The sequence below is a fragment of the Anser brachyrhynchus genome (assembly GCF_964034855.1).
Source record: "Anser brachyrhynchus genome assembly, chromosome: 5".
NCBI classification, from domain to species: Eukaryota; Metazoa; Chordata; class Aves; order Anseriformes; family Anatidae; genus Anser; species Anser brachyrhynchus.
In genome coordinates, this window is record NC_137699.1 from 40,002,051 (window position 1) to 40,027,271 (window position 25,221).

Here is a 25,221-nt window from a genome sequence, read left to right on the forward strand (position 1 = left end):
CTCTGTCCATGTCCTGTTGGCTGTGCCCTAGTGCATTTCTACTCTGTGCATCTTTTAAGCCAGACCCTGGGTTTTAGCAAGTTCTAAGTGCACTCCCAGCCCCCTGATGCTGAGATGGGGCCAATTCTTCCCTTTTTCTCTCCCTCTCTGCCCCATGAGCGGCTCCATGAGTTGTCCTGAAGAGATGGGGGCTGAGTTGGAAGCCAGCAATGCCTGCCTTGGGAACTAGTGACTCTGCAGGTGCTGTGCAGGTCTGGTACTGAATAAGCCTCCGTTCTGGCTCCAGGTCTGTCCCTCTGGTTATCTTGAGCAAGCTGATTCTCTTCCCCATTTTTCTCCACAAAAATATCCATATTTCATTTTGTGGATATCCAAAATATCCAGTATTGATTTTCCCTCAACTTTAAGTGCACTGAAGTCCTTGAATGAAGAACTAGGCACCTCTTTAGAGCTGCCAAGGTCCAAAGTCCACTCTGAGGTCCACTTGAAGGATATCAGTAAGTGTCCAGTTCTAGCTGTTAAGGACAGGTTTTAATAATTTTCAGTCTCTTTTGTGTGTTGTTACATTTCTTCCTCACTTTTTTGTTACCGCCCTGCCCTTCCAAATAAGAGCTTAAGGGATGGTCCTCATGTGCCAGCATTGCTGCTGTTGACTTAGAAAAGTCTTGTGAGGTTAAAGCTTACATTGAAAAACACTCAGTTAATAATGCTGGAATGTTTCCCCAGCAAAATAAAAGAAGCGCTTTGCAGCTGGAGACAAGTGCTGCTGAAGCAGAGCCAAGGGAGCTCCGTGAATCTGCCAGTTTTCAGATGAAGCAGCTACTTGGGCACATGAGAGAAGAAAGACAAAACAGAGCTGATGGGAAAAGGAAGAGGCAAGGGTATCAACTGACAACCAAAGGTTGGGCTCATTTTCATTGTAAGCTTTTTTCTCAATTTCATCTCTCTTTTCTCCGCTCCTTTCAGTTCAGATGTGTTAGCTGTTCATCTGTCCTTGTCCGGAGAATTGATTGTTGCATCCATGGGAGATTGCTGGCACGAAGAAAACACTTACAGTAATTAAAGTGAGGAAAGCTGTTGTCAGGCTTGCTTCTCTCTTTCAGAGGAACCAAGAACTTCACCAGAAAACAGTTTTGCTTCAAAGCAAACTTCATTCTACTGGATGCAGTATTAATACTGACACAATTAAATATGACTTATTGCAGCCCTGCAGAGATGGAGGACAACCGTGGAGCTCCATGGTGGAGATCACTCTTAAGTGATCTACAACAGATGAATGGCACATTAAGAGGCCAGTAAAGGACAGATTTAAACCATTTGCCAGCACAATGTAAGGTTAAGTAGGCATGCACCCCTAGCACGTGCTGGCATCCCTTGGCTCTCTTTTCCCAAGAGATATCAGTCTTCTGTTACTCTTCCTCAAGCAACAGCTTCCAACTCAAGAAGCCTCTCATGGGCTCCCACTCAAGTTTCGAGAGGATATAAAGCACATACTTGGCAGGTTGGCAGGGAGGTTGCCACGAGAAGGCACACTGTGTGTCGGGGCAAGGGGCCAGGATCCAGGACACGGGTGCAGGAGTGTTTCCTGTGGAGCTGAGCTGGCTGGGGAGCTCCCACCCTGCGCTGCTGGTGGGCTGAGGATGGCTTCCGTAATTCAGGTTTTCCCACCAGTGAGAGAGACATGGGTGTAAAATGAATGGCTGTAAAAATGTGAATTCAGGACATATTAATTGGTCTTGTCCTCCTGAAAGACATGTGTGCTGGGGTGTTGGGCAAATCCTGGAAGGACACGGCCCCCAGCTCATCCCATTGTTGAAAGAGATTAAGCCTCCGAGAGCTCTGGACGCTTGGGGATTAAGGATCAGCATCCAGAGGGGGATGCTCCTGGGTGTGACTTATGGTGTTTAAGGGCTTTATGCCTCACTCAACCCTTACAGCTGTTAAGATTTCTTTTGCTTGTTTTCTGAAGATGGCAGGGAATAAATGTCTCAGTTTTGCTCCTAGATCCACACACTAGTGTGCTACCGAAAAACAGTATTGGAGGGAAAGCACTGCATCTTTTCAGCTAAAACAGGTTCCCTTCACACAGAGCACATACCACGTATATCTTCCTTTGCTGCCTGAGCTCCACAGCCATACCAGGTGAATCTGTTACCAGCCTCCTCCCGGAAGAGGCTCACTGTACTTTACAGCCCGCAGCACCGCACGTTACATTGCCATGTAAAAGTTCAGCTTGCGGTCCAGCCCCTGGGAATTACAGTCTCTGAGCTGGCTCTGCAATACTGGGCTGATGTGGTTATTAATCCTTCTGATAAGACTGGAATGGTCACTGTCTGGTGTAAGGGCTTGTGCATTACTGCATAATACATCAAACCTCCGGTGCAGCAGCTTCTGAAGAGCAGATAAATTTTCTGCTGCTCTGTGAGCCGCTGCGCAGGGCTCTGCCATCCTGCAGGACCCGAGCATCCTCCTCAAGCCACCCAGCCAGCATCAGGGGGCTCAACCAAGAAAGCGTTAGGTTAAGTGTGATTGCTCTGATAAGTCTGACCTGTTTAACACAATCAGTTTGTTTATTTATTTGGGCAAGCGAGTCTTCTTACTCAGATCCTGGAGGAAAGTAAAAGGGGCTTAACTGGGAAATAAACAGAAACAATTCAAGGAGCAACTGTAAGGTAAATCATTTGCTCTTCCACGTCCTTTTCTGGTGGAGGTGGTGTGACAGTCTCCTGCATCACAGGCTGTGGGGAAGCCATACCTTCCCTGGGTCTTTTTATTTTATTTTTTTTTCCCTTAAGATTTGCTTTTGTTCCAGCTCAGGACGGTAATTGAGGCTGTACTGGCGTAGGCTGTCCCCTGCTGTTTTACCCTCTGCATTATCTATTTTTTCCTATCTGGCACTGAAGCTCAGAAAACGAAACAAGCAGAAAATTTGGGAAGATGTTAATGGTGTTGTATCTGCTGGTTTTAAACATCTGGTACTTCCCATTTTTCTGGGCTTGTGCTTCCAACCCATTCCCTTCCAGTAGGCATCTGACGATAAGACAAAAGTAAAATACATTGGTCTGCATTTCAGACAGTAATCTTTAAACTTCCAAACTCAGTAGACATTTTCACCTGTATTTTCCATGCACAAAAACTGGATGTGGAACAATATCAGAGCAAAATTGGTGGTGTGTGCCTAAAGGTCCCTTAGAAAAAATTGATCCATTCAGAAATGTTTTTCGCCTTCAGTCCTAAACAACTGATTTATGTTCCAGGTGAATTTCTGCAGCAATTTACAGTTCTTCTACTTCTTCAATTATCCATTTTTCCCCTATTGCAATCTTACTCATTTTCATTTACTTCTGCAAAATCCTTTTTTTCCCGATTGCAGAACCATTATGCCTTCTTCTACTACTTCTTTTAAATTAAGTGCTTGCTTCTTTATCTTTTCACCATTAATTACTGATGTCTTTTTGACCTCTGCTTTGTATGATACTTTGTCATATTTCTATTTCCTATCTTTTACACTCAGTTTAGATTTTTTTTTCCTTAACATTTCTGCTCTGAATAGCCTTGTTCTTGTTTTTCAGGCAGTTCCCAGAATGGCCACACAGCGAAACCTTTGCCCTCCTCTCTTGTTTTTCATCTTGCCTCCATTGTACCAGTGGCCTATTTAAAAATGTATTTTACAGCTCACTGCAGCCAAGCTGCTCTCTCTTTTTCTAATTAGGCTGATTAAAACCTACATAGGCATCTTGATAACTTTTTGCTATGACTGAACCAGTTAGACCCTCTCTTTTGGGGACCAGAGGTAGTCTGGTGGGAACAGAATTGGGTGCCACTGTGGGACTTGGGGTTTCATTTAGGAGATGGGGTGGTAGGACTTTATAAGAATAACATGAGCAGAAGCCGCTCTATATAAGTTTTATTGGTGAGCTATTAGTGTAAAGGCTGGTGACTTTTCTGTGGAAAAATAAAAGAACTTTTTTTGAGTGACAGAGTCCAAACTCTTCAGTGGTAGGTCGGTGACACTTTGTGCAGGGAGTTTCAAACCTATCCTCAGGTATCCAAATTATTTATTGGACTGGTTCCACATACACCATTTCACTGTGTCTTACAGTGGCGTTTTCATTTGCTTCTTCCTCGGCAACGATTCCCAAAGTTTTTATTTTGTAATTGAAAAAAAAAAATGAAATAGTTCACGAATTATTTTCCTGTCTTTGCCAAATCTCCCATTAGCATCAGTGGAGTTTCACTTAGCGAGCGAGGTGAGGCTGCACCATAGCCTTTAAGTATTTCTTTATCGGGGAGTGATGGTTATGAAGGAAGGCCAGCTGCTTGCTCAAAACTGTGAGAGTGGCTGGGCCTTCCTGCTGAAATATATTTTATAAATGTGTAAAGGGAAACATGATAAATGCAGGCATTTGCTGTCATTTTGTTCTTTTAAATAAATAACTGAGTATAATGAGTCTCAGCCACAGAATGAACATAATGAACCTCCAAACAACAAGATGTTGTCTGAGAGCAATATTTACCAGTGAGGAAGGGATTGTTACAGAAACAAAAATTGTTTAGACGTTAGTGGGTGAGATAAGAATCTATTAAAGGAATTAAAAGCTGAGATGATTCATCACACATTTCTGCTTATTTGTAAGAGACACATGAAAGGCAGGGATTTCAAAACATTTGTATTAGAAAAACATCAATAACAAAGCCTACTGATTTAATTTTTCAGTCTCTCGGGCTTCAAAAGAAGATGTGACTTGTCCGCATTCGCCTTGAAAAACATACGGCTCTGTAAATTAGCCAAGGCTCAGTTTGCTTTGCTACATTACATTTTGAAATTGGTCACCTATAAATGATATTTACAGGATTTTGCTGTGTGCAGCAGTATAAGAGCTGCTTCTGGTTGTGCAAGGAGCCAGATTTCTGATGCGTTTCAGAGCGGGGAACTGCTTCTCCCAACGCTGCTGCGGCTTGCAGAGGAGAGTGTGCGTCCTCTTCTTTCCCCCTGCACCGCTGTGGTCCCCCGCTCAGCGACCTGCTCTGCCACCACCGTTTCCATCGCCGACAAAAGGCCTCTGTAATGAAGACCAGTGGCATCACTCACACACAGGTGCTTTGCGTTCCCCTGTCATTTGCGTGAGGATGTTGCAGTGGGTTACTGAAGAGATTTTGGTGTGATCGCTGAAACTTATAGGCCCATACTTGTATTAAATTGCCTGGGTCCTGGACCAAGTTCTCACAGCACAACTATTGTAGAAAATTTGTCTTAAAGTATTTTTCATAGCAGAACAGAGAGAGCATTGAATTGTAAAAGTGTGCACGGCTGTCAGGAGTTTTTTGTGTACGTTTGCTATAGGGGGATAGTAGAGAACACAGCAACAAAAGCAAGAAATGGAGAAAGAAGTGGAACCAAGAGACAATGTGTAAATAAAGAAAGCTATCAGCTAGCATCGCGACTGTGTGAGCTATTGGAAGAAAACAGGAGTTGCAGTTCAGCAAATTCAGATTCCTCTTGCTGTACGGTCTGAATTTTGCTAAGCGATATTACTTCAGCTGTCTCCTGTAAGTTGAGCATCTTTAAAGCAGCCTTTGGAAAGGAACTGGCTTGTACCAGCTTCTGCTGACTGGGACAACAGGGAGAAATAAAGCACGGTTGTGTCCTGGTAGCTCCCTGCCTTCGAGGAGATGTTTGATGGCATGTTTGGAAAATGGAGCTGCACTGGGGTCAGCACCTTAGAGGGGCAGTGTCAAGCTCCTGCAAGGCTTCCCCAGGCCGCTTGCTGGGGTTCCTGCCTTTGCGTGAGGGAGAGAAGGGTATTTGGTGAGGGGGAGAGGGAATGAAAGGGGCAAGGAGGTCCACAGGTCCCACAGAGTGCTTTGAAAGGTGCTCCTGGAGCTAGGATGTTCGGTAGAAGGTTGAGAACTCCATCTGCATGCTGAGGCATCCTCCTCACCCTCTCAAACACCATCATTCCCTGCACGAGCTCGGTATGGCACACCAAAATCCAAACTGACTTTGCTTTTTAGGTAAAAGTGATTCCTTTCCAGACTGCAACTGTGTTAAAAACAAAAGAAGAAAATTCCAGTTTTAAGTATTAAGAAGAAAAACTTTATCAGAATTGTTTATTTCAATGGCAGCTTTTCTCTTTACCTCATACCATCGAAAAATGCTCAACTGTGTTTTTGCTCCCGCCTAAAGGTGTGATGATGTGCCTTGTAACATAGAACAGGCACAGGACTTTTCAACTCAAGAGCTGGCTGTTTGGTGGATTCGTAGCTGTCTAAAGAAAAATGCCTTTGTGGGAAGAAATATCACGCAGCTATAGGAGTCACTCCCTTGTTTGTTACAACGCCTGATGCTTATCTGAAGGATTAATTCAGCTATTCCTTATTCATATTTTCATTTCTAATACATTTCTGTTTGTGTATCTTCCAACTGAACATACTGTGCTTCTGTTTAACTGTCTATTTATAGTCATAAGAGAAATAAACATATAAAATAAATGCATCTTGATGCATAGCTGTGCAGGAGTACAGATGTTTTATTAATGAAAATGAATCCAGCTTTTTGTAAGTCATGGCAGCAATATAACATATCATTGTTTGGTTCTCTGCTAGACAGTCCCTGCTGTTTTTACATAGAAATTCCTGTAATACTTAATGGACATCTGGAAGAATTCAGCCAATTAATCGAATTCACGCAGGAGCTAGGCTAATGGCTGTCTGAAAGGCAGATTACATTAAATCAAACTTGCAATATGAATGAAAGTACTTAATCATACATGCAACATTCATTAGATGCGGCACAGCAAGTGTTTTGATTACTTTAATGAAAGATCAGGTAAAGTGCATCAACTGAACAGATTGAAGAGACAGCATGCTTACAAATGTTTGATTATGTTGACTATCAACAGAAACAGTGCCAGTAATTTATAGCAAAAACATATTTGGAGGAGGAGGAGTATGGAGCTGGTGAACTTGGGAGGGGAAGTGAAATTTGGGCCTCGCCTCCAAACACTTTAATTAATAGTCAGGGTAGCGAGACTTTAATCAAATGTCATGGAAGAAGCAAAACAGATGCATTTGGAGAATCTCGTATGGCAACTGCTAGTCATCGCTGATGTTTGCAGTCCTTAGCCCCTGATGCTGTTTTCAAATCCCCTGTGTTTTGTCTGACTTTGGAGTAAACATGGCAAATTCCTAACTGCAAAAATATTTTCAAGACAATATAATGGTTTGAGAAAGGCAATGATTTCTGATTTTTGCTGCTCTCCGCCACGCTCCCTGCTGGAGACACCCCCAAGTACCCGGTGCTGGCCACCCTTGTCGTCTGCATTCCTATATGCTGTCACATTTCCCCTTTTCTGACTCCCCATCTGGGAGCTCATTTTGTCCTCGCCCCCAGGGACTTTCCCATGCTGCTCATCACCCAGAGGGGCACAGCCTCCCACCTGATGCACCCACCACACTCCAGTACCGCAGCCTCACCTGTGTGCAGAAGGGAGTTTGCCAGCTCTTGTTTTTGGGACCAGCAAGTTGGCTGACCTCAGAGGCTGGAGGTGAGCTTCCTAAGAGGAGCAGCCAGGTCTCTGGGCGAGCAATCCATTTTCTTTCCCCTTTTTCTTCAGATTTCATGCACTGAGATGAATTGCGTGAGTCATTTCCTTGTGAGAGCTGTTGCCCTCCTTGCTGCTTTTGTGAAATGCAGGCACCCAACACAGATGTGTTTTATTTCCACGTAATGCAGTTTTCCTACTTGTTTCTTTATGGTGTTTTTCTGGTCAGCTTTCTGTGTTGGTTTTCTCTCCTTCTCCATCCCCTACCACCACTTTTCCTTCTCTCTCCCTTAGGTGCCCCACCTGCCCCTTTGTAACTGCTGGTGCTCCTGCTCATGGCTCCTATGTTGCCATCTGCTTTGCAGTGGCCAGGAGGGAACTGCACCTTATTCCTCAACAGTTCCTGCAATTCCTCCATATAGGAAAGCAAAGCTTCAATAACATTTTTTCCATCAGGAGTTACCTGCAGCTCAGGCAAGAGAGGGATCTGAGAGTTTGGTGGAACCTGATAAAACAGAAGGAGAAGTAGACAGGGCACAGCAAGCCAAGTATTTGGCACCAGCCATAGGAATTGTTTGTACCCCCTCCATGCCAGCAAAATTTGATGGAGAAAGCTGGTGTTGGAGCATGAGCATGACAAAATTCTGGGGGGAAAAAACAAACAAACAAAAAAAACCAACCAGGTAAATATTTTCCTGAGGGCTTGGCTCCCTGCACTGACTCCCTGTGGAAGTCTCCCTGGGTGTGCTGCCTGCACCTGGAAGTGTTTCTTACCAAGAGGTATGTGCAGGACAGGCACAACTCACGAGCCTCATCCCTCTTGTACTCCTGCTCTCTGTTTGTCTCTAGAGCTGTTGTGCTCTTCACATGCAGAGCCGCCTACCTATCTGCACATACATCTGCACGTAGCGCAGCTGGGACTCGGGCTCACTGAAAGGCGCTACTGCTATTCATATAATTAATAACCGTGGCCTTTCCATGAAAAGGAGTATCTTTTTCAGTGAATTACAACATATAATGATGTTTGTAGGAAAAAGACTGCTGAGTAGCTCATGCCGAAGGAAGCCCAAGCTTCCTATTTATGACTTTGTGAGATCAATAAATAACTCCATTACAAGCACAATTGTAATGGCAGATGGCTTCAGCCTGTGGGACACCAGCTGAAATCAGTAATGAAATAACAAAAGTCATAATGGTCCCATCGAGGCTCGTGGATGGAGAGCATCACTGTCCTCCTGCATCAGCTCAGTGACGGCAGTGCGGTGATATCGATGGTGTGACATCATTTACGGAAGAGAAAGAAGGATGAATGCTTTCATAGTGTCCTAAAACCCCTTAAAATGCCTCCAGTCCAAGTACCCTCACAGAACAAATTGTTTCATACCTTCTATTATGGAAACCTCTTTGTTAATGTTTGAGCAATAAAGAAAACAGCCGCTGTTAGCATAATTTCCCCCCTGAGGCTTGTTGTCCTCAGGTAAAACAAACCCCAATTAACGTACCAGCGAGGCCAGGTATATTAGACAACACGGAGCCTCGCAATGCAGAGATCTCCTTCCATGTCTGTCACCAGCACCAAACCCTGACTGCAGCAGGGTAAGCGGCAGCCTCCTTGCAGGGGGAGGCTTTGGTGGCTCTCCCCCAGCAGCAGCCTGCATTTCGTTTGTGGGACTGCTCAAGCCCCGGGCTGGGACTGCTCCTCAGGCTGTGCCGTCATGGCGGCCTCTACCAAGGGCAGTCTTCTGAGGTGGCTCCTGCCTCCCTTCTGTTTACTGCTCCTCCAATTACAAACCAGATGTCGAGGGAAGATTCAAAAGTCAACTTCGTTTGAAATTTGAAAATATAAAAAACTTGACCACAACAACTTTTTTTTTTGTGGTGGGCAGGGGACACATGAAGGAGAAAAATGTCCTTTAATCGTTTGCTTATAGTCTTTTTCTATTTTATTTTTAACTTTTATTTTTTAAAGCTGTGGTTATTTTTTTCTCTTATTAAGTGGCTGAAGGCACTTCTCCCTCCTTCTGCCCCCAGAAGAGTTTTTAGCCTTTTCTCTGAGAACCAGCCCTCACCAGGACCTTCTCCCTCCCAGCCAGCAGGGCTGCCATACATTCCTCTCTCTGTTTATGCCTGAGGAAACACCAAACGCAGCTGCCCGCTCACTCAGTGACAATTTGTTTGTCCCTGGCACCAACACAGGCCCCCAGCCCACCACAGGCCGTGAGGCGAGGTGCCAGAGCCCGGCGGGTTTGGGTTTGGTCGGGCGGCCGAGCGGTGCCCACCTCACGGCCGGGCTGCTGGGCGGCCTGTGGGCGCTGGCACCGCAGGTGGCGTCGCCTCAGCTGCCTCAGGCACGAGGCGCCGGCACCGTGCACTGGAACTCGCCGCCATAATTTGGCTGTTTCTGTTTCACTGCTTCCTGCAGAACATGCTGAGACCTCTCTGCTTAGCGAGGGCTTTCAGCAGGGGAAATATCTAGAAGGTCCTCAGGAGGTTGCTTTGGCCATCGCTGAACCTGGCTTCTGAATCCCGGTAAGGCCCGAATACAGCCCTGTTTGGTCAGGGAAGTTGTGAGCAGGCGTGAAAGCGCATCCACACAGAAGGGGAAGCCCCTGCCAAGGGGAGGAAGAGCAGCAGCATCTGGCTTCCCCCTGCTTCCTAAACACCTGCATTTATTTGACCAGGCCAGGAAGGAGGGCTGGGGTCTGAGGAGGCGAAGATTTAAGAGAGGGAACCGCTTCCTCGCGCTCTCAGCCCTGCCGGCTCCCCAGGAGTGCCTGTGTCCTTTCTGCTCATTAGCCATCACATCTTTCTGCTAGAAGTTTGATTTCCTATTAACTGTGGGATTAACCCTTTGGCTAATCCAAGGTCATCTGAGGATGACTCTTATGTAAGCAGCCAATACATTTGATGAGGTCTAACCTAGTTCTATCAGACTCCAGAGAACACGGTGTAGGGCCAGGAAACCTGCCACTTCTCCTGACAGCATTCAGCTGCTTGCTTAGGAAAGCCTTCACCTTACATGAATTTCCCTCATGTATGATGTTCAGGTGGGCTGAACATCGCTCTCTCAGCAGTGTGATGGGACCAGTGGAATTTAATGTCGGGGGAAAAAATCCTGCAAATTCCCCCAGGATTTGTGTGTGCGTGCATGTGCAAAATTGTTAAATATCCTTATAAATCATTGGAATGTCTTAATTCTGAAAATTTTGGAAGGAATAAAAGCTGAAGGCAAAAGTATAAAGCCATGTGACAATTCAGAAAGCCTAGAAGCTCTCAGAGTCTCGTGTAATCAGGGTCAGCAGGACCAAATTCGCTTGTGGTGGGGTGATGCAAAATACGCTGAAGTAAAACACTAAATGGGAGTCAAGGAACTGGGAGAAGGGGCAGGGTAGGGAAAACATTAAGTTTATTGAAACAAACCCAGGCATGAATCCCAAAACAGTTTTGCCAGTGTCTTTGTACAAGACTCCCAGGAGGTGGCATGTGCTGCAGTGAGCCCATCGATGGGATGCTGGGTTCTTCACTTCTGGCCCCACCTCACAAACCAGTAGTGCAACAGAGTCACACCGAGGGCCTACAAGAGCGTGGGGGGTTTGGCCACCTGCCACGCTGGGGCAAGGAGCAGGGGGCGGTGAGGGGCTGGGGCTGGAGCAGTGCTTTGGGAGGGGAGGCTCTGAAGTGCCCCTCGGCCCCTGGGCCGCATCTGGCCTGGCTGCTGAGGGCCTGGGGGAGCTCCCTGGCACAGCTCCAGCCTGCAGCTCAAAGTGCTGGAAAATGGCCGAGGTCCCAGCAAATGCTCTCCATGCACCTGCTGCCCAGCCGGCGCGTGGTGCTCCCAGGTAGGAAAAGGCACTTTGAGGTTCCTCACCCCTTAGGACAGGAGCTGAGCTGGGCTTTCCCACCACAGCCTTCTGCAGTGTGACCAAGGCAAAAGGAACACTGAAAGGAAGGAACATGGCTTTGCAAATTGAAAGACCTATTTACGTTTTGCTTGGAGGAAGAGCGTAACACAGTGGCTCTGTAAGCAGGGATACAGTAATTCAGTGAGAAATGTAGTTGGGAAGTCCCAGTTACAAAGGTCAACCGGGCATTAGGAAAAAATCATGCGGTCCGTCCGGGGAGCGATCTAGCTGTGCTGCAGCACGGCTCATCGGTCCCAATTAAAATGGTTTGTAGTAACGAGGGGCAATCTCTGGCTCGCAGTCTGTAACCTCATCTAAAATTCAGCGCAGCGGTGAAAACGGAGGGAAACGTGAGAGGAGAGCGAGGCAAAGCACGCTCACGGACCTGCCGCGGGGGGTAAGCGGGGCGCTCAGGCGGGCCTCAGCCGCTGGGGCAGCGCCCCGTTCCGCCTGGAGCCCGCTCCGTCGGTGCACGGGCGGCCGCGAGCACGCCCCGGCCGTCGGTGCTCGGCCGCGCAGCTCAGGCCCGAGCGGCAGAAGCGGCCCCGCTCCCTCCGGCCCCGCCTCCCCTCCCGGCCCCGCACCAGCCCCGACGGGGCGATGCCGGCGGGAGCCCGGCGGGGCCCTGCCGCCGCCTCCTCCCCCGCGGCCGCCAGCGCCGGCCCCAGCCCCTCATTGGCCGCCGGCGCCGGAGGGAGGAGGGCGTCCGGGCGGGAGCGGGCGCCGGGGGTATAAAGGCCGGGCGGGCCCTGCGCGCCGCGCTCCCGCAGCCCTCCCGGCCCCGCCATGCCGCGCGGCTTCCTCGTCAAGCGCAGCCGGCGCCCCGGCGGCTCCTACCGGGCGCGCCCTCGGGAGCGGGACCGGGACCCGCCGCCGCCGTCGCCGCCGCTGCCCGCCGCCGCCGGGGGAAGCCCCGCCGCCCGGCAAGGGGCGGAGGAGGAGGAGGAGGGCGACGAAGAGGAGGGCGCCGCCGCCGCCGCCTGCCCCGCGCCCCCCGCGGCGACGTGGAGCCCCGGCGGCGGGGGCCCGCTGCGAGCCCCGGCGGAGGGAGCGGGCGCCTGGGGGGCGGCGGGGCCGTGCAGCGCGGCGGGGCCGCGGGCGGCGTTCTTCGAGCGGTGCCTCAGCTCCCCGGCGTCCGCCGAGTCCTTCCCGCTGGCCGCCTCCTTCCCGCCGGCCGAGAAGCTGCTGCTGCAGCCCCGCACGCCGCTGCCCGCCCCGCCGCCGCCCGCCCCGCAGCCGCCGCCGCCGCCGAGCCCGGCGCTGAAGCGGCCGTCGAGGGCCAAGGCGCCCGGCAAGAAGGCGAAGGCCACGCGGAAGCTGAGCTTCGCCGACGAGGTGACCACCTCGCCCGTGCTGGGGCTGCGCATCAAGGAGGAGGGCCCCGAGGGGCGGCCGGGGCCGGGGCCGCCGCCGTCGGGGGGGCGCACGCCGCTGGGCGAGTTCATCTGCCAGCTGTGCAAGGAGCACTACGCCGACCCGCTGGCGCTGGCCCAGCACCGCTGCTCCCGCATCGTGCGCGTCGAGTACCGCTGCCCCGAGTGCCACAAGATCTTCAGCTGCCCCGCCAACCTGGCCTCGCACCGCCGCTGGCACAAGCCGCGGCCCGGCCCCAGCGCCGACGGCTCCGCCGCCGCCGCCGCCGCCCCGCCGGGCAAGGAGAACAGCCCCGAGCGGCGGCCCCGCGGCCCCGCCGCCGCTCCCCCGCCGCCTCCGCCGCCGCTTCCCCGTCAGCACCGCGGCGGCGCGGACAGCGCCGGCGGAGCCCCGGCCCCTGGCCCCGGCGCCCCCGGCCCCGGCCCCGTCGGGGAGGCGTTCGCCTGCCCCTGCTGCCAGAAGCGCTTCCGACGGCAGGCCTACCTCCGCAAGCACCTGGGCACCCACGGCGCGGCGCGGCCAGCCGCCTTCGGGCCGCCGGAGCGCGGGCAGCTCGCCTTCGCCTGCCACCTCTGCGGCGCCCGCTTCCCCTCGGCGGACATCAGGGACAAGCACCGGCTGTGGCACGCCGTGCGGGAGGAGCTGCTGCTGCCGCCGCCGCCGCCGCCTCCAGCCGCCGGGCAGCCCGAGGGCGGCGGGGCGGCGGCGGCGGGGGGCGGCGAGCGGCAGGGCTTCCCCTGCAAGCACTGCCCCGCCACCTTCTTCAGCGCGCCGGGGCTGGCGCGGCACGCCACCAAGTGCCACCCGCCCGAGGGCAGGCAGGTCCTGCTGCTCCAGGTGCCCGTCCGGCCGGGCTGCTAGCCCCCGCGGCCGCCCCCGATGGGACCCCGTCGCCCGACGGCCCGGGCGAGCGCCGAGCGAGTCCCGTCCACGCTGTAATTCCTATGGAAAGTCGCGCTGGGTGCGCACACGGCCACCGAGACGAAGCCGCCTGCGGACCCCCCAGTGCCCTCCGCCCCGTCCCCTCTGGGCTGCCCCGGGGCGCTGGGGGGCGGCGGGTGCCCGCTGAAGTCCAGCTGTACATAGGATATTTAAAGAGAGGAATTATTATTATTATTATTTTTCGTGAGAAAAGGCGCCTGACCTAGTTACCTTGTTTTCATAGCCTTCCCCCCCCCCCCCAAGCTCGAACATTTAGGTTCTCGTGCAGTGTTTCGTTTGCCGTACTCTGTGCTAAAATAGTCGCGAAGGTAAATGTTCTTGCTAAGTCGGTGTCAGCCCCGTAATAGCTAGCGAAACTTGCGGGAACCCGATCGTGCTGTCCCCTTACCGAAGGCGAGGCGCCCTGCCCCAGCTAGGTGCGCGCCCCCGCTTCCCACGCGTGTTTTTGGGGGCCCTGCGGGCAGCCCCGGCCCCTCGGGGGGTGCCCCGCGGCCGGGGGTACCCCGGGGCGCCGCTCCCCGGCCCGGCCAAGCCGCCCTCTGCGTTTTCCCCCGGCTTCAGCGGCAGCCCGGCCCAGCGCTTTGCAATTCTGTGCACCTTGCCAGCTACGGACCTTTCAGGCCTTATTTATTTGGTCGTCTGTTTATTTATTTTCACGCGGGAGTGCTCGTTTCCGAATGTGACAGCGGGTGAGGCCAAAAAGGACGAGCGAATTCAATAAATGATTTAAAACGAAGCTAACGCCTTTCTTGAATTCAGCAGGGGAAAAGTGGGTCGCTTGGTGGTTCCCGAAGAAACAAACTGATCCCAGCCCCAGCCTTTGTTAGAGCACGCAGAATATTGCTATCTTTTCATTAGCATCCTCTAATGCAGCTATTTCTCTAGTTTTAGATTTCGTTACACCCAACAAAAGGCTCGTGTACATCGTGCCCGAAGGCCGAAAGCAAGCGATAGCGTTTTATTTCAAACGTGCTCCACCGACTTTCTGGTGTTCGTTGCAGGACCTGGAAAATATGAATTAGTGCGGTATAACCTGCAGCTGCCAATGTTTGCTGCCTGGCGGAGGCTAAACTTGCAGGTCGCTATTCTGCCCCACCAGAAATAAAGCATGTCATCTTAAGTAGGGCGTTTTTCAATCATTCCCCGGTAACCGAGGCGCAGATAGCAGTGCCCGTTTATGCCATTCACTGAGTTCTCCCATGGAGAAGGTCACTGTGCTTTTTTAAATCATTACCCTCCCGTCTCTGCTCGTACGGTCAAAGAAACAGGGCTACAGATGGCATTTACCAGAGCTGGGGACAAGTGTCCGACACAGTGTCCTTGCAGCGGATGGGGAGAGCTCCCAAGAACTAGTTGAAACGCCAAGTTTTTAATATGAATGAAAACGCAGCCGTGTATCGCACTTAACTGCTCCACGTGTAATTTGCTTTTCTTTTACAAATTGCAGTAGGAATCTAATCACTGAGGTGAATGACCAATATACAGAAGGTGGTAAGAATAATTTTATTGTATTATTAAATAGCATGTTTTCTCTTCAACCATTACAAATTTGTAGATACTACATGAATGACAATACATAATTTATATTTTTATTGTTGCCCATATCATATGATATATTTACACATGCAGTTAGTATGGATGTCATGCTACATTTTGTTAACAGCATCTTGTTGTTTGCCAGACTCAAAATGTGAGCATTTCATCTGCTGTAGGAAAATATCTCTGGATGGGTGGAATGCGTGTACTAACCTGCACTTACAGGGTTGGAATCATCAGCATTGCAGGTCAGCCTCTTGGAGCATGTTCCCTTTTCTTCCTCAGTACACAGCATCAGAGCAATGAATTTGTATCAGGAAAGTGCTTTTTTTTTTTTTTAACGTAAGAAACAATAATATACATCTAGACCCAGCAGCCCGGTGATAAAGGCTAAAAAACATGAGACTCAATGGCATTTACTATTGATAACACTTCCAAAAGCAAACATTATAAAAATATTTGGAAGCCAAGCATAAGTAGAATTTCAGCACAGTGATTTTTTTTCTTTTTCCTTTTTTTTTTTTCTTTTTTTCTTCTTTTTTTTTTCTGGCATAGATTATGGCACCACCTGCACAGTTAAGAAATGATACATTGCTTTGTGAAGAAAGAGTTGGTGCTACTGGCAAGTTATTTTGTTTGGACACTGTAATGCTTGAAAGGCTGTTTAAGTATTTTATTCTTAACATAAATAGTCTGTACACAGCCTGTGCATTAACATTGTGACATCTGACAAAGACTTTACAAATGCAACTTCAATTTAAAATTGTACATTCATTTTCAAATTGTACACATTTCTTTCTTTGTTACAGAGAAAATTGCAGTGGGGCACAATAAATATAGTGTAATCAAACTGCAGTCTCCAATTCCATATGTCACTCAAGATCAACCAGAGTTAAAAATGACTACTGGTAAGATATCATAATCATCCAGGAAGGTAAAAGGTGCAGAGGACAAACTGCACTGGAAAAAAAAAAAAAAAGGAGGGGGAGAAAAAAAAAAAAAAGGCAGCCTGGAGTTTGATTAAAAAAACAAACAAAAACAACCAAAAGCTAAAATAGTAAAGTAAAATTCCAGTGTCACTGTTTAAAATAAACATACAGAAAAAGGGTATGCAGGGAACGGGGCACACATGCGCTAGAGACGTTATCCTTCAGCTGAAAGCTGCGAGTCGTAGGAAGGGTTGCTGACGGCTGGTTACTAGAAAGCTGCAGGCATCTCAACATTAGGACTTGTTGGCCGAGCCAGAGGAGCGGCGCAGTTTCATGGACATTCGGCTCTTGCTAGTCCGAGGAGACATTGGAGAGGCTAAGTCTGTTCCATCCACCTGTGCTGTTGCTGCTGCTGGAGTTTCTCCCGGCTGAGTCTCTGGGCAGAAGCCTGCAGAGGACAGCAAGAACCAAACCCGTCAGTGCCGCCTTCCACGTGCGCAGCGCAGGAATCTATACACACAAGGGGCAGGTAGGAATTTCAGTGCTGTTGTCAAGCCCACAGCATATACTAGCCCTTTACCAGCTGTGGGTGATTGCACCGCACATGGAGCTAGCGACTGCCACAAAATCATCTCTAGAGAAAAGATGATGCCAGAAACCACTGAGCTGCAAGACTGCAGAGAACCCTCGGCAATTGAAACAGCACTGAGGTGGGCAGCGTCATCCTGCTAGCCAGGAGAACCGACCCCTCCAGTTCCCTGGCGGGGATGGGGAGTGATTATTCATGCCATCACCCAGAAGAATCCCGTCTATAATGAGAACGTGGAGGTTAACGGATCACTGCGCATGAAGGGAGTTCTGGGAATGCAGCTGAAAAGGTGGAGTGAATTGGGGTGAACTGGGAGAGCAACACATCTCCTCCCATCTAGGCTTTAGTCAGTGCTTCAGAAGGCCAATTCCTACAGGGCCCACAAGGCAGAAGCTTGAACAGATCGTACTAAGCAGATGCACTACGCATCCCAATTTCTTTGTAAAAGGAACAAGATGAATTTGAGATAACGGCATGGCGTTTGTCACCCAGCACCCAACTCCGCAGTGGGCCCTGAGTCCTCGCTGCGTGAGCCCTTCCCTTACTAACAGCCCGGTGGGACCCTCTGCCTCCAGTCAGCCTCCACAGAGGTCCAGAAGGGAGAGGAGGGAACGTGCAATCTAAATTACGTTCTCCTTCCTGGGTGCAGAACTTTAACACTATGCACTCGCACGCACAAAACCAAACTGCATTTTAATTGGCCGTTTGCAGAGACCGGCAGGCTGATTGAACCCAATTACCTCAGTTGCCACTAATCACTTTTGAGCTGTATGAATTACGGGCAGAAGCTTAGTCCTGCAGAAGTCAATGGGAAAAACCCTGCTGACTTTGGTAAGCCAGAATATCACTTGCTATTTCTTTCACATCACACTATTACTGGTAATACTTTAAAATAATAATGCAATAATCAGAACTGGAGACCTCTCTCCCTCAGTTAACATTTCATATATAATGGGCACAAAAAACATTCAAAACCGAGCACATTTCATTTGAAAGACTCCTCTAAAATAAAATCCCAGGTCATCAGGTAAGAAGTCTAAGAGTTCATTTAAAACACTGTCATAAACCTAAAGGATTTAGCGACCTGGATGTCCTCCTCGCCCGGTCCGTCATCTGCCTGCTCCAGAGGGACGGCCCAATACTTTCTGTCTTTTTCAAACCGACATGAGCCATTGAAGTGACAGGGAGGAAAAAGGGCTGTTATTTGTTCCCCAGCTGGTGACAGTAATTCTGTTCATGAACTAGGTACTTCATTGCCAAACAATCTGGAAAAGCATGATAATGCCTGACTCACTGTGCCTTATAAAAAAAGGCAAGCAGGGAAACATGCAGTCTCATTTTCTGAAATTCTATCTTGTTCTAATTTTACAAGGAATTAAAGCATTTCAAATGGTGGAAGATAGAGAATAGAAAATAACCGTTGTTGTTTTGCACAGCATACCATTCACAGCTAGCGTGAAAGACCTTCCGTTTCAAGCCTTTGCCCTTTACCTTGATGTGGCCAATGCTTTCTAGTGGAGGTTTTGGAAGGAGAAGAAATATCACAGCATTTCTTTCTTTGTTGAGAATGAAGAAGTGATGAGGAAGGAGAAGTGGAAAGAAGTGAGGAAGGGGGAGGAGAGAAGATAAAAGATAACAGGTGTGAGACATGAGACACGAACCGCAAAGATTGAAGGGTATTAACAGATGAGCACAGAAAACAGAATTTTGAATTTCATTATGTAATTGCTGCTCATGCTAAGGTTAAAGAGAATGATGAGTTAGTTATGTGCAATGAAGCAACAGCTCTGAAATCCAGCGTCATACTTACCAACTAAGCATTACAAGAAAAAAAGAAGAGAGAGAGAAAGAAAAGAATTCTATGACATTATCCAGATCCAGCAACCTTATTTATAGCAACTGAGATACATCCTAAACATTGCCTGAAACGCTTTCTTAAAGTCTGTGAAAACAGTTCAATAGTCACACACACAGACACAATCAAGAAGGAAAAACAAATGGCAATTTGATATATGGCTTCTGCTCCCCAGCTGTTTCACATTTTTACATATGCTACAATTATAGCCAGTCTCAACACGAGACTGCTGAAATCACGTAAAGAAAAAAAGCTTGTTAGTTTAAGCTTGTTAGTTTGAGTCAAAGACTAAAACCATACTGCGAAATTTTATCAAGTGCTGGATAAAGAAAACCTTAAAACCCCCACTATTTTAATTAAGGCATTATTCCAATCATATCTTTAAATTTTGCATATAATTTATGCAGACAGACATCAGAAAGCACAGATTCACATCTAATCCCATTTTAAAAAAACTGATGTAGAGTTATTGAAGAACAGAAGTCATGTAAAGTGATTTTCACATCTGAACATATCACACCAGAAGAGTGAAGAATAATGGCACTTAAAATATATTTAGTCTGGCAGCAATCAACAGGCTGATTAATAACTCAATTTCTTTAGATTTTAGATATATGTATCTATATATATATATACGTACGCACATACACACACGTGGATATCATATGTGATTATATAAATTTTGCAAGTTTTGTTTCCCCTTCAGTTTAAAATCTTCAGTGTAGAATGCTGTATCTTTATATCTTTATGCAGTGAAATGTTTAGTTATCCAAACTAAAAAAATAGGGTTAAGTAAGAAAGCTTTATTGTCAATTGTCCTGGAACAAGAAAGTTCAATTCAAATAAACGAAATGAACGTGTTAGCATTTTTAAGAATTTGAAAAAATGTCAGAAAGTGATCCATTTTTTTCCTTCTCTTAGGCTTGACAACTGACCAGGCTAGCATGAAGCAATTTGATCAGCTATGATAGTTTAGGACCATAACGTAAAGCTGTTTCTGTTGTGAACAACAAAGTTGTTCAGCAAAGTTGAAATGGGACATTTTCCTATTCTATTTGAAGCTTTTAGGATCTTCTAAAGATAGTATGTTGGCTATTTGTCTCAGAAATGAGCTATTTAACTGTAAAACAGTACCCTAACTACACAGACTGGGTTAGAAGTGAACTGAGGTGGAGGGACCCAGGCGTACCATAACACACCCCTTTGCACAACTCACCTCACTCAACAATTCTGACTTTCAAAGAGGTGGAAATTTCACCGGCTAGAAGTCTGATGGGGTGCTGATACGCTACCTGTTAAGACTTCTGGCTTTATCACACCAGTTGTCTGGAACAACATTATCCTGAGTGCCATTTCTGAGAATGAGGGCACAGGAAAATATCACTTGTCTATGTTAATGCATTTTGATGGCTTTTTAATATACTTCAGCCTCCCACGTGGCCTCCGGGGAAGAGGGCCATCATTTTTGTACAGCTTCTGCCCTTCGCCACTCATACAAATACCAGTCCAAAGCTGGCCAAGCTATCAGTTATGCTCAGCAGAACCTTGCTTGAGTCAAGGCATTAATTCAATAATTTTGGGAAAAGATGAAAGGTTGCAAGAAGCACAGGCAGAGAAGGAAGACTGCAGAAGCAGCTGCCAAGCAAGACAAGAAGCTGAGGAGGGCGGCGAGTGACCTAAAGACCTGAGAGGCTGGAACTGGGTAGGAGAGAAAGAACTAAGAGCCAGACATGAGAAAGATGTACAGCAAGAAGTGGTTTATGGAGAATGAGCAGAAAAGCCAGTGTCCGATAAATTACAGAATGGTTTGGGTTGGAAGGGACTGTAAAGATCTCCTGGGTCCAGCCCCCCTGCCATGGGCAGGACACCTCCCACCAGACCAGGCTGCCCAAAGCCCCATCCAGCCTGGCCTTGAACATTTCCAGGGATGGGGCATCCACAGCCTCTCTGGGCAACCTGTGCCAGTGCCTCACCACCTGCTGAGTAAAGAATTTCTTCTGAATATCTAATCTAGATCTACCCTCTTCTAGTTTAAAACCATTCCCCCTTGTCCTAAATAAAGAACGCTCTTCAGAACCTGGCTTTAACCTACTAGATAAACCTATTCCTCTGTGTCATCAAATAGCTGTGAAACCCACTGGCAAAATTTCCAGTCTTTCCTCTAGGAGAGCTTCAGGTAGAGGTAAGACAGCTCATTATTGCACTACTTCAGTTTGCAGAAGTTGGTGGTGGATCTAGAGGCCACAACTTTGCTTACGAATCATACGGTGGTTAATCAGTAGTAAGGAATTTCTCTTCTGCCCTATGCCTTAAACAAAACAAAAACGAAAGTACTTAACACAAGAAAGTGTTGTTACAAGACAATAAAACTGTCAAGTCAAACATTCAAAAACTAGGAAATGTCAGGATTAAAATTGCACATGCTGCTTTAATTTCATCACCTTGTACGTATGCATGGAATGTTTTCTTATTGGACAATCATATTCCTTGCTTTTCAGTGGAAATGAACAAAGTTGATCTGTTTGGGTCTCCAGCAGTCCTCACTGGATTTATCACTTTGAAGTGCTGAGGATCCGCAGCTTACTACGACCCAAGTGGTCAACGCATGGGCAACAGCTCAGAAATGCATAACATTACAGCTTCAGTCATCCAATGTGGAATTTTTGGAAAATTTCATTAAGTTTTGTGGGTTTGCTCTGATCTGGAATGAAAGCATTTCTTACTAAGTTTGGACTGGAGAAGGAATAATGAGAAACTCTTACCAGCCCTGCCAGACATACAGCCTTTCATAAAACATTTCTGTTTTTAACTGCATTTCTGGTCACAAAGTTCAACCATCACCACCAGGAGCATTGTTTGTCACCAGTGGTGCTTAGGCACCATCATTCTAATATGCAAAGGGATAACAGAGGGCCAAAAAGATGAACAGATTCTCTGTTCAAAGTTACACAGCACACAAGCAGCAGATCAGGTTAAGATGCAGGCCATGGAATTTGAGACTTTCTTGTGCAAGGCTGAAGCACCACTACCTCTACATTCCTCCACTTCTCTCTCTGTAAGCTGGCATCCCCACTGACTTTGGGAGTGGGGCAGCAGGACTGGTCTGAACGCAGGCTTGAAAATGTAGGAACGACTGTTGGGATCAAATAGTCTTCTGCTGGCATCACAAGTAAAATACTATGACCCTTTTTAACAAGGTTTACTATACTGAGGTCCTATTTTTAGTAACAAGAGAGGAAAAAAAAAAGATGACAGAAAAAACAAAATCAAATCATCAGTACAATTTAAAACTCAGAGTCTTAGCATCGAGGGGTCAATAAGCCCTTCAATATCATTGAGCTTGTCATTGACAGTTTCCTCAGCCTACTCTGGTGTCACAGAAGTCTGGTTTACTCAATAGCTGTATAGCAGAAAATATTATTTTGTAGTTAACTCTACTTACCAGAGTCAGCACAAAGTTAAAAAAAAAAAAAAAAAAAAAAAGAAAAGAGCAGCTACTGAATTACATTCTGTGATTAAGCAGGGTTAACTAAAAAAAAAAAAACCATAAAAAACCCATATATCCACTACATTAGTCAAGTTCCTAAACCTGGGAAGATGGACTTTTCATGTATTTTAACAGGGCAACCTAGATATCTAGATAAAACAGCAGCAGCCACAATTACTTTGTATCAAGCAGCAACCACGCTAAGGAAGGAAACAGCTTTTGCTGAGGACTGAAGCTTTCATAAAATACACCAATCTGAGAAAATACAGTTTGTAAGCGAATGGCATAGTCTCTATATGCTGACTGTCATAGTTCAAGTGAAGCATTAGGCATGCTGAAAGCAGCCCATGGGGTCCCAACAACAAAAATAAAATACAGTGCTTGTTGATGGGCTTTAGTAGCTTCGCAGTTTCTATATATATCTTAGAAGAAGAAATTGTATATAATATTTTATAAAAATTAAACATATTTGACAACTATAAGCTTCAAGATCATGATCCAACTAAACAATCAAGTCTAAAATAAGGAAATATTTTCTAGTTGCTTGTGGTCTTTTTTTTTCATAAAAAGCAGATATAAATTAAATATTATATAAAAAAGTAATTGCAACATATTTTTATAAGCTGGTCAGAAATTTTTGGATGACCCAGAAATGTCTGAGAGGTAGCCTGCAAGGTTTTGAGTCATCTTGGAGGTGATGAATGCGTGTAGATGCCCAGGCAGGATTCCAGTGCCGATCCTATGCGTAATCCTGGCACAAGTGAGACCTCCGTACCTATCTTTCAATACAGCTGTCTGATGCAGGGACCCTAGTAACATAGGGGTAATAAGTATTTTAGTAGCACATCAGGTGGATTGTTTCTTGGGATCACGGTCCTTCAAAGTTCAGGTCCATCTGTAGGCACCCTGCTCACAGGTCTGCCTTCACGAGAACCGGACACCAGCGGTTTGCCCACTAACCAGCCCTGGGGAAGCCGTTTTGGCAGATGACCGCAGTACTAAATTAGACCTGCTTCAGGCTTTACAGTCTGTGCTCTCCTGAGTCAGCTTGGAGGCAGAAAGTCTGGTGCTACTCCAGGCACTGTCCTGGAGCTGAGCATCAGAGCACCTGGAGCCCTGGACCCAGCGTGGGTCAGCCCTGAGGTCTGGGAACGCCGAGGGGCCAGGTTGCAATAAGGACTCCCACAGCATTCCTGGCTTCCCTGTGCTGCAACTAAAAGTCAGTCAGGGAGCTCTGGGGATAGGCTCTTGGATGCTGGGTCACAGTGAGCTGCGTGTATGCCCTAGGGAGATCCTGGCTGCTCCTGGCACAGATGCGTTGATCAGCTCCACCACACTCCACAAAGTTCAGAAGACGACGTCCCTTAGGGTAGGAGGTGACATTTTGTGGTATGTAAACACACGTGCATACACTCAAGTGTGAAATAGATCACAAGTTCCTATTAATGAGATTCCTGCAGAAAATTAGTACCTGTGAGAGAAAGCTTAAGACTAAAATCAAGTTTTTCAGTAAAAATCTTTTTTCTAGATCAAGTTAGAGAAAGTAAGTACGACTTGGACAATTTTTAAGGGAATATAGGAATTGCCCCTGTTCTGTACTAGTTTGGTGCAAGGGAGAAAAGCAGCTTTGCTTCACCCCAGAAGAAGGAGCTAGATGAACAGAGAACGATTTAGCCTGGAATGAGATTTCCAGAAGTGATCAGGCAGAACTGATAAGAGTGCACTAGAATATAGGATCTATACTAGTGATACGGAACTGTCTGATGCTGAATGCTTACTGAGCGCATTAGGAAGGAAAAGTGGTAAGGATTGGTACCCCTGCTTATTGCTTCCAATGTTTCTAGTTACGGATTTCTCCTATTCAAACGTTTTCATACATTAAATTAAATTACTATTTTTGTACTGATTTAATTAGTTTTAAATCACTGCCTTTTAATTTGGTTTCCCTTTGGTTTTGATGATTAGAACTGGCACAGCTATCCACTTACACTTTAAAACTGCGCCTCATTTCCACTTACAGTTTATACCTTCACACAAAGCTATCTCAGTGTTTCAACATCTCTCAGTCATTCTTTCTACAGTCCTAATCAGAATGCTTTCATAATTTTAAAATTGATTTCTGCAAAATTTTGCAATTAAGAAACAAATTTTGAGATAATGACTTACCGAATTAATTCTTACAAAATTTATTTTATTTAGATTTACAGCTTTTCCACAGTAGCACTTCGATTTATTTGACATTAAATAAAGTTTTCTGAACAAAGAATTTCAAGTGTTACACATTCTTCTTCTCCTTCTCTCCTATGTTATCACTGCAGAATGTCTTACAACATCAATGAAAGACAGTACAGGGTACAAAACACACCACTGCCATCCAGTACTACTTGTTCATGCTGAGAAACAAAGGTCAAAACAATAAAGTGTTACTCATTCAACAACTGTCTCTACCATTAGTTACCTTAATCCCAGAACCAGTGTTAGTGCTTCATGCAGACCTGAGGTTAGTAAAAGACTAAAACTTTAAGAAGATGTAGTGGTCATTTCTCAATCAGTGTGAAATTCTTTTTAGTGTGAACAAGAGCAACAAGGAAAGTTTGCATACAATTTGGTTACAAGCTTAGTGCTCTAGTAAAAGTAATAGGAACAAAGGGTTTTTTTGGACACTTTGTCTTACCTTCAGATAAACAGAACTGATATTTAATGATCTAAAAGAGGGGAAATAAAATAAATGAAATAATCATAAGGAGTTCAAGGAATTTCAGAACAGGAAGGCCTTGAGTTACTCATTTTCTTACCGATTTTCTTATTAGTAACTGAAAATGCAGTATCCTCTTATAAACCAGGTATTTTAGCGGAAAGTAAAAATCACCTTAAAAACAACTTTGCAACTAACAACCTGGAAACAAAAGTGGTGATCGCAAGGCTCTCAGGCTTCTAGTTTCAAACTTTACATTCTAAAAATGAGAGCTTAAAACTTTCTTATAGGAAAAGTGTGCTTACATTAAAGAATTTATCTGTTTGAACTAGCCAACATAAAGAAGTACCAGCACTTTCAGATTTTAT

The 25,221-nt window shown here is 46.8% G+C and overlaps 2 protein-coding genes across 19 annotated transcripts in view; one reads left to right on the plus strand and one right to left on the minus strand.

Moving 5' to 3' along the window:
* The first annotated feature begins 12,221 nt into the window (after positions 1 to 12,221).
* INSM2 (INSM transcriptional repressor 2) lies at positions 12,222 to 13,826 on the plus strand. Its single transcript, XM_080594896.1, has one exon. The coding sequence runs from the start codon at positions 12,233 to 12,235 to the stop codon at positions 13,679 to 13,681; it is 1,449 nt and encodes a 482-aa protein (XP_080451022.1). The 5' UTR covers positions 12,222 to 12,232; the 3' UTR covers positions 13,682 to 13,826.
* A 1,423-nt stretch (positions 13,827 to 15,249) lies between these two features.
* Positions 15,250 to 25,221, minus strand: part of RALGAPA1 (Ral GTPase activating protein catalytic subunit alpha 1) — a 132,567-nt gene continuing 122,595 nt past the window's right edge. For 10 of the 18 annotated variants that reach the window (XM_080594890.1, XM_080594877.1, XM_080594879.1 and 7 more), the window contains 2 exons: positions 18,258 to 18,372; positions 15,250 to 16,675 (listed from right to left, as the gene is read on the minus strand). In XM_080594890.1, coding sequence (XP_080451016.1) covers positions 16,579 to 16,675; positions 18,258 to 18,372 — 212 coding nt within the window. In that variant the 3' untranslated portion in view covers positions 15,250 to 16,578. The other 8 variants (XM_080594888.1, XM_080594884.1, XM_080594885.1 and 5 more) reach the window with 5 other exon arrangements.

Excerpts from the sequence above, each read along its gene's own strand:
- INSM2 (XM_080594896.1), top strand. The coding sequence starts at position 12,233 with ATGCCGCGCGGCTTCCTCGTCAAGCGCAGCCGGCGCCCCGGCGGCTCC.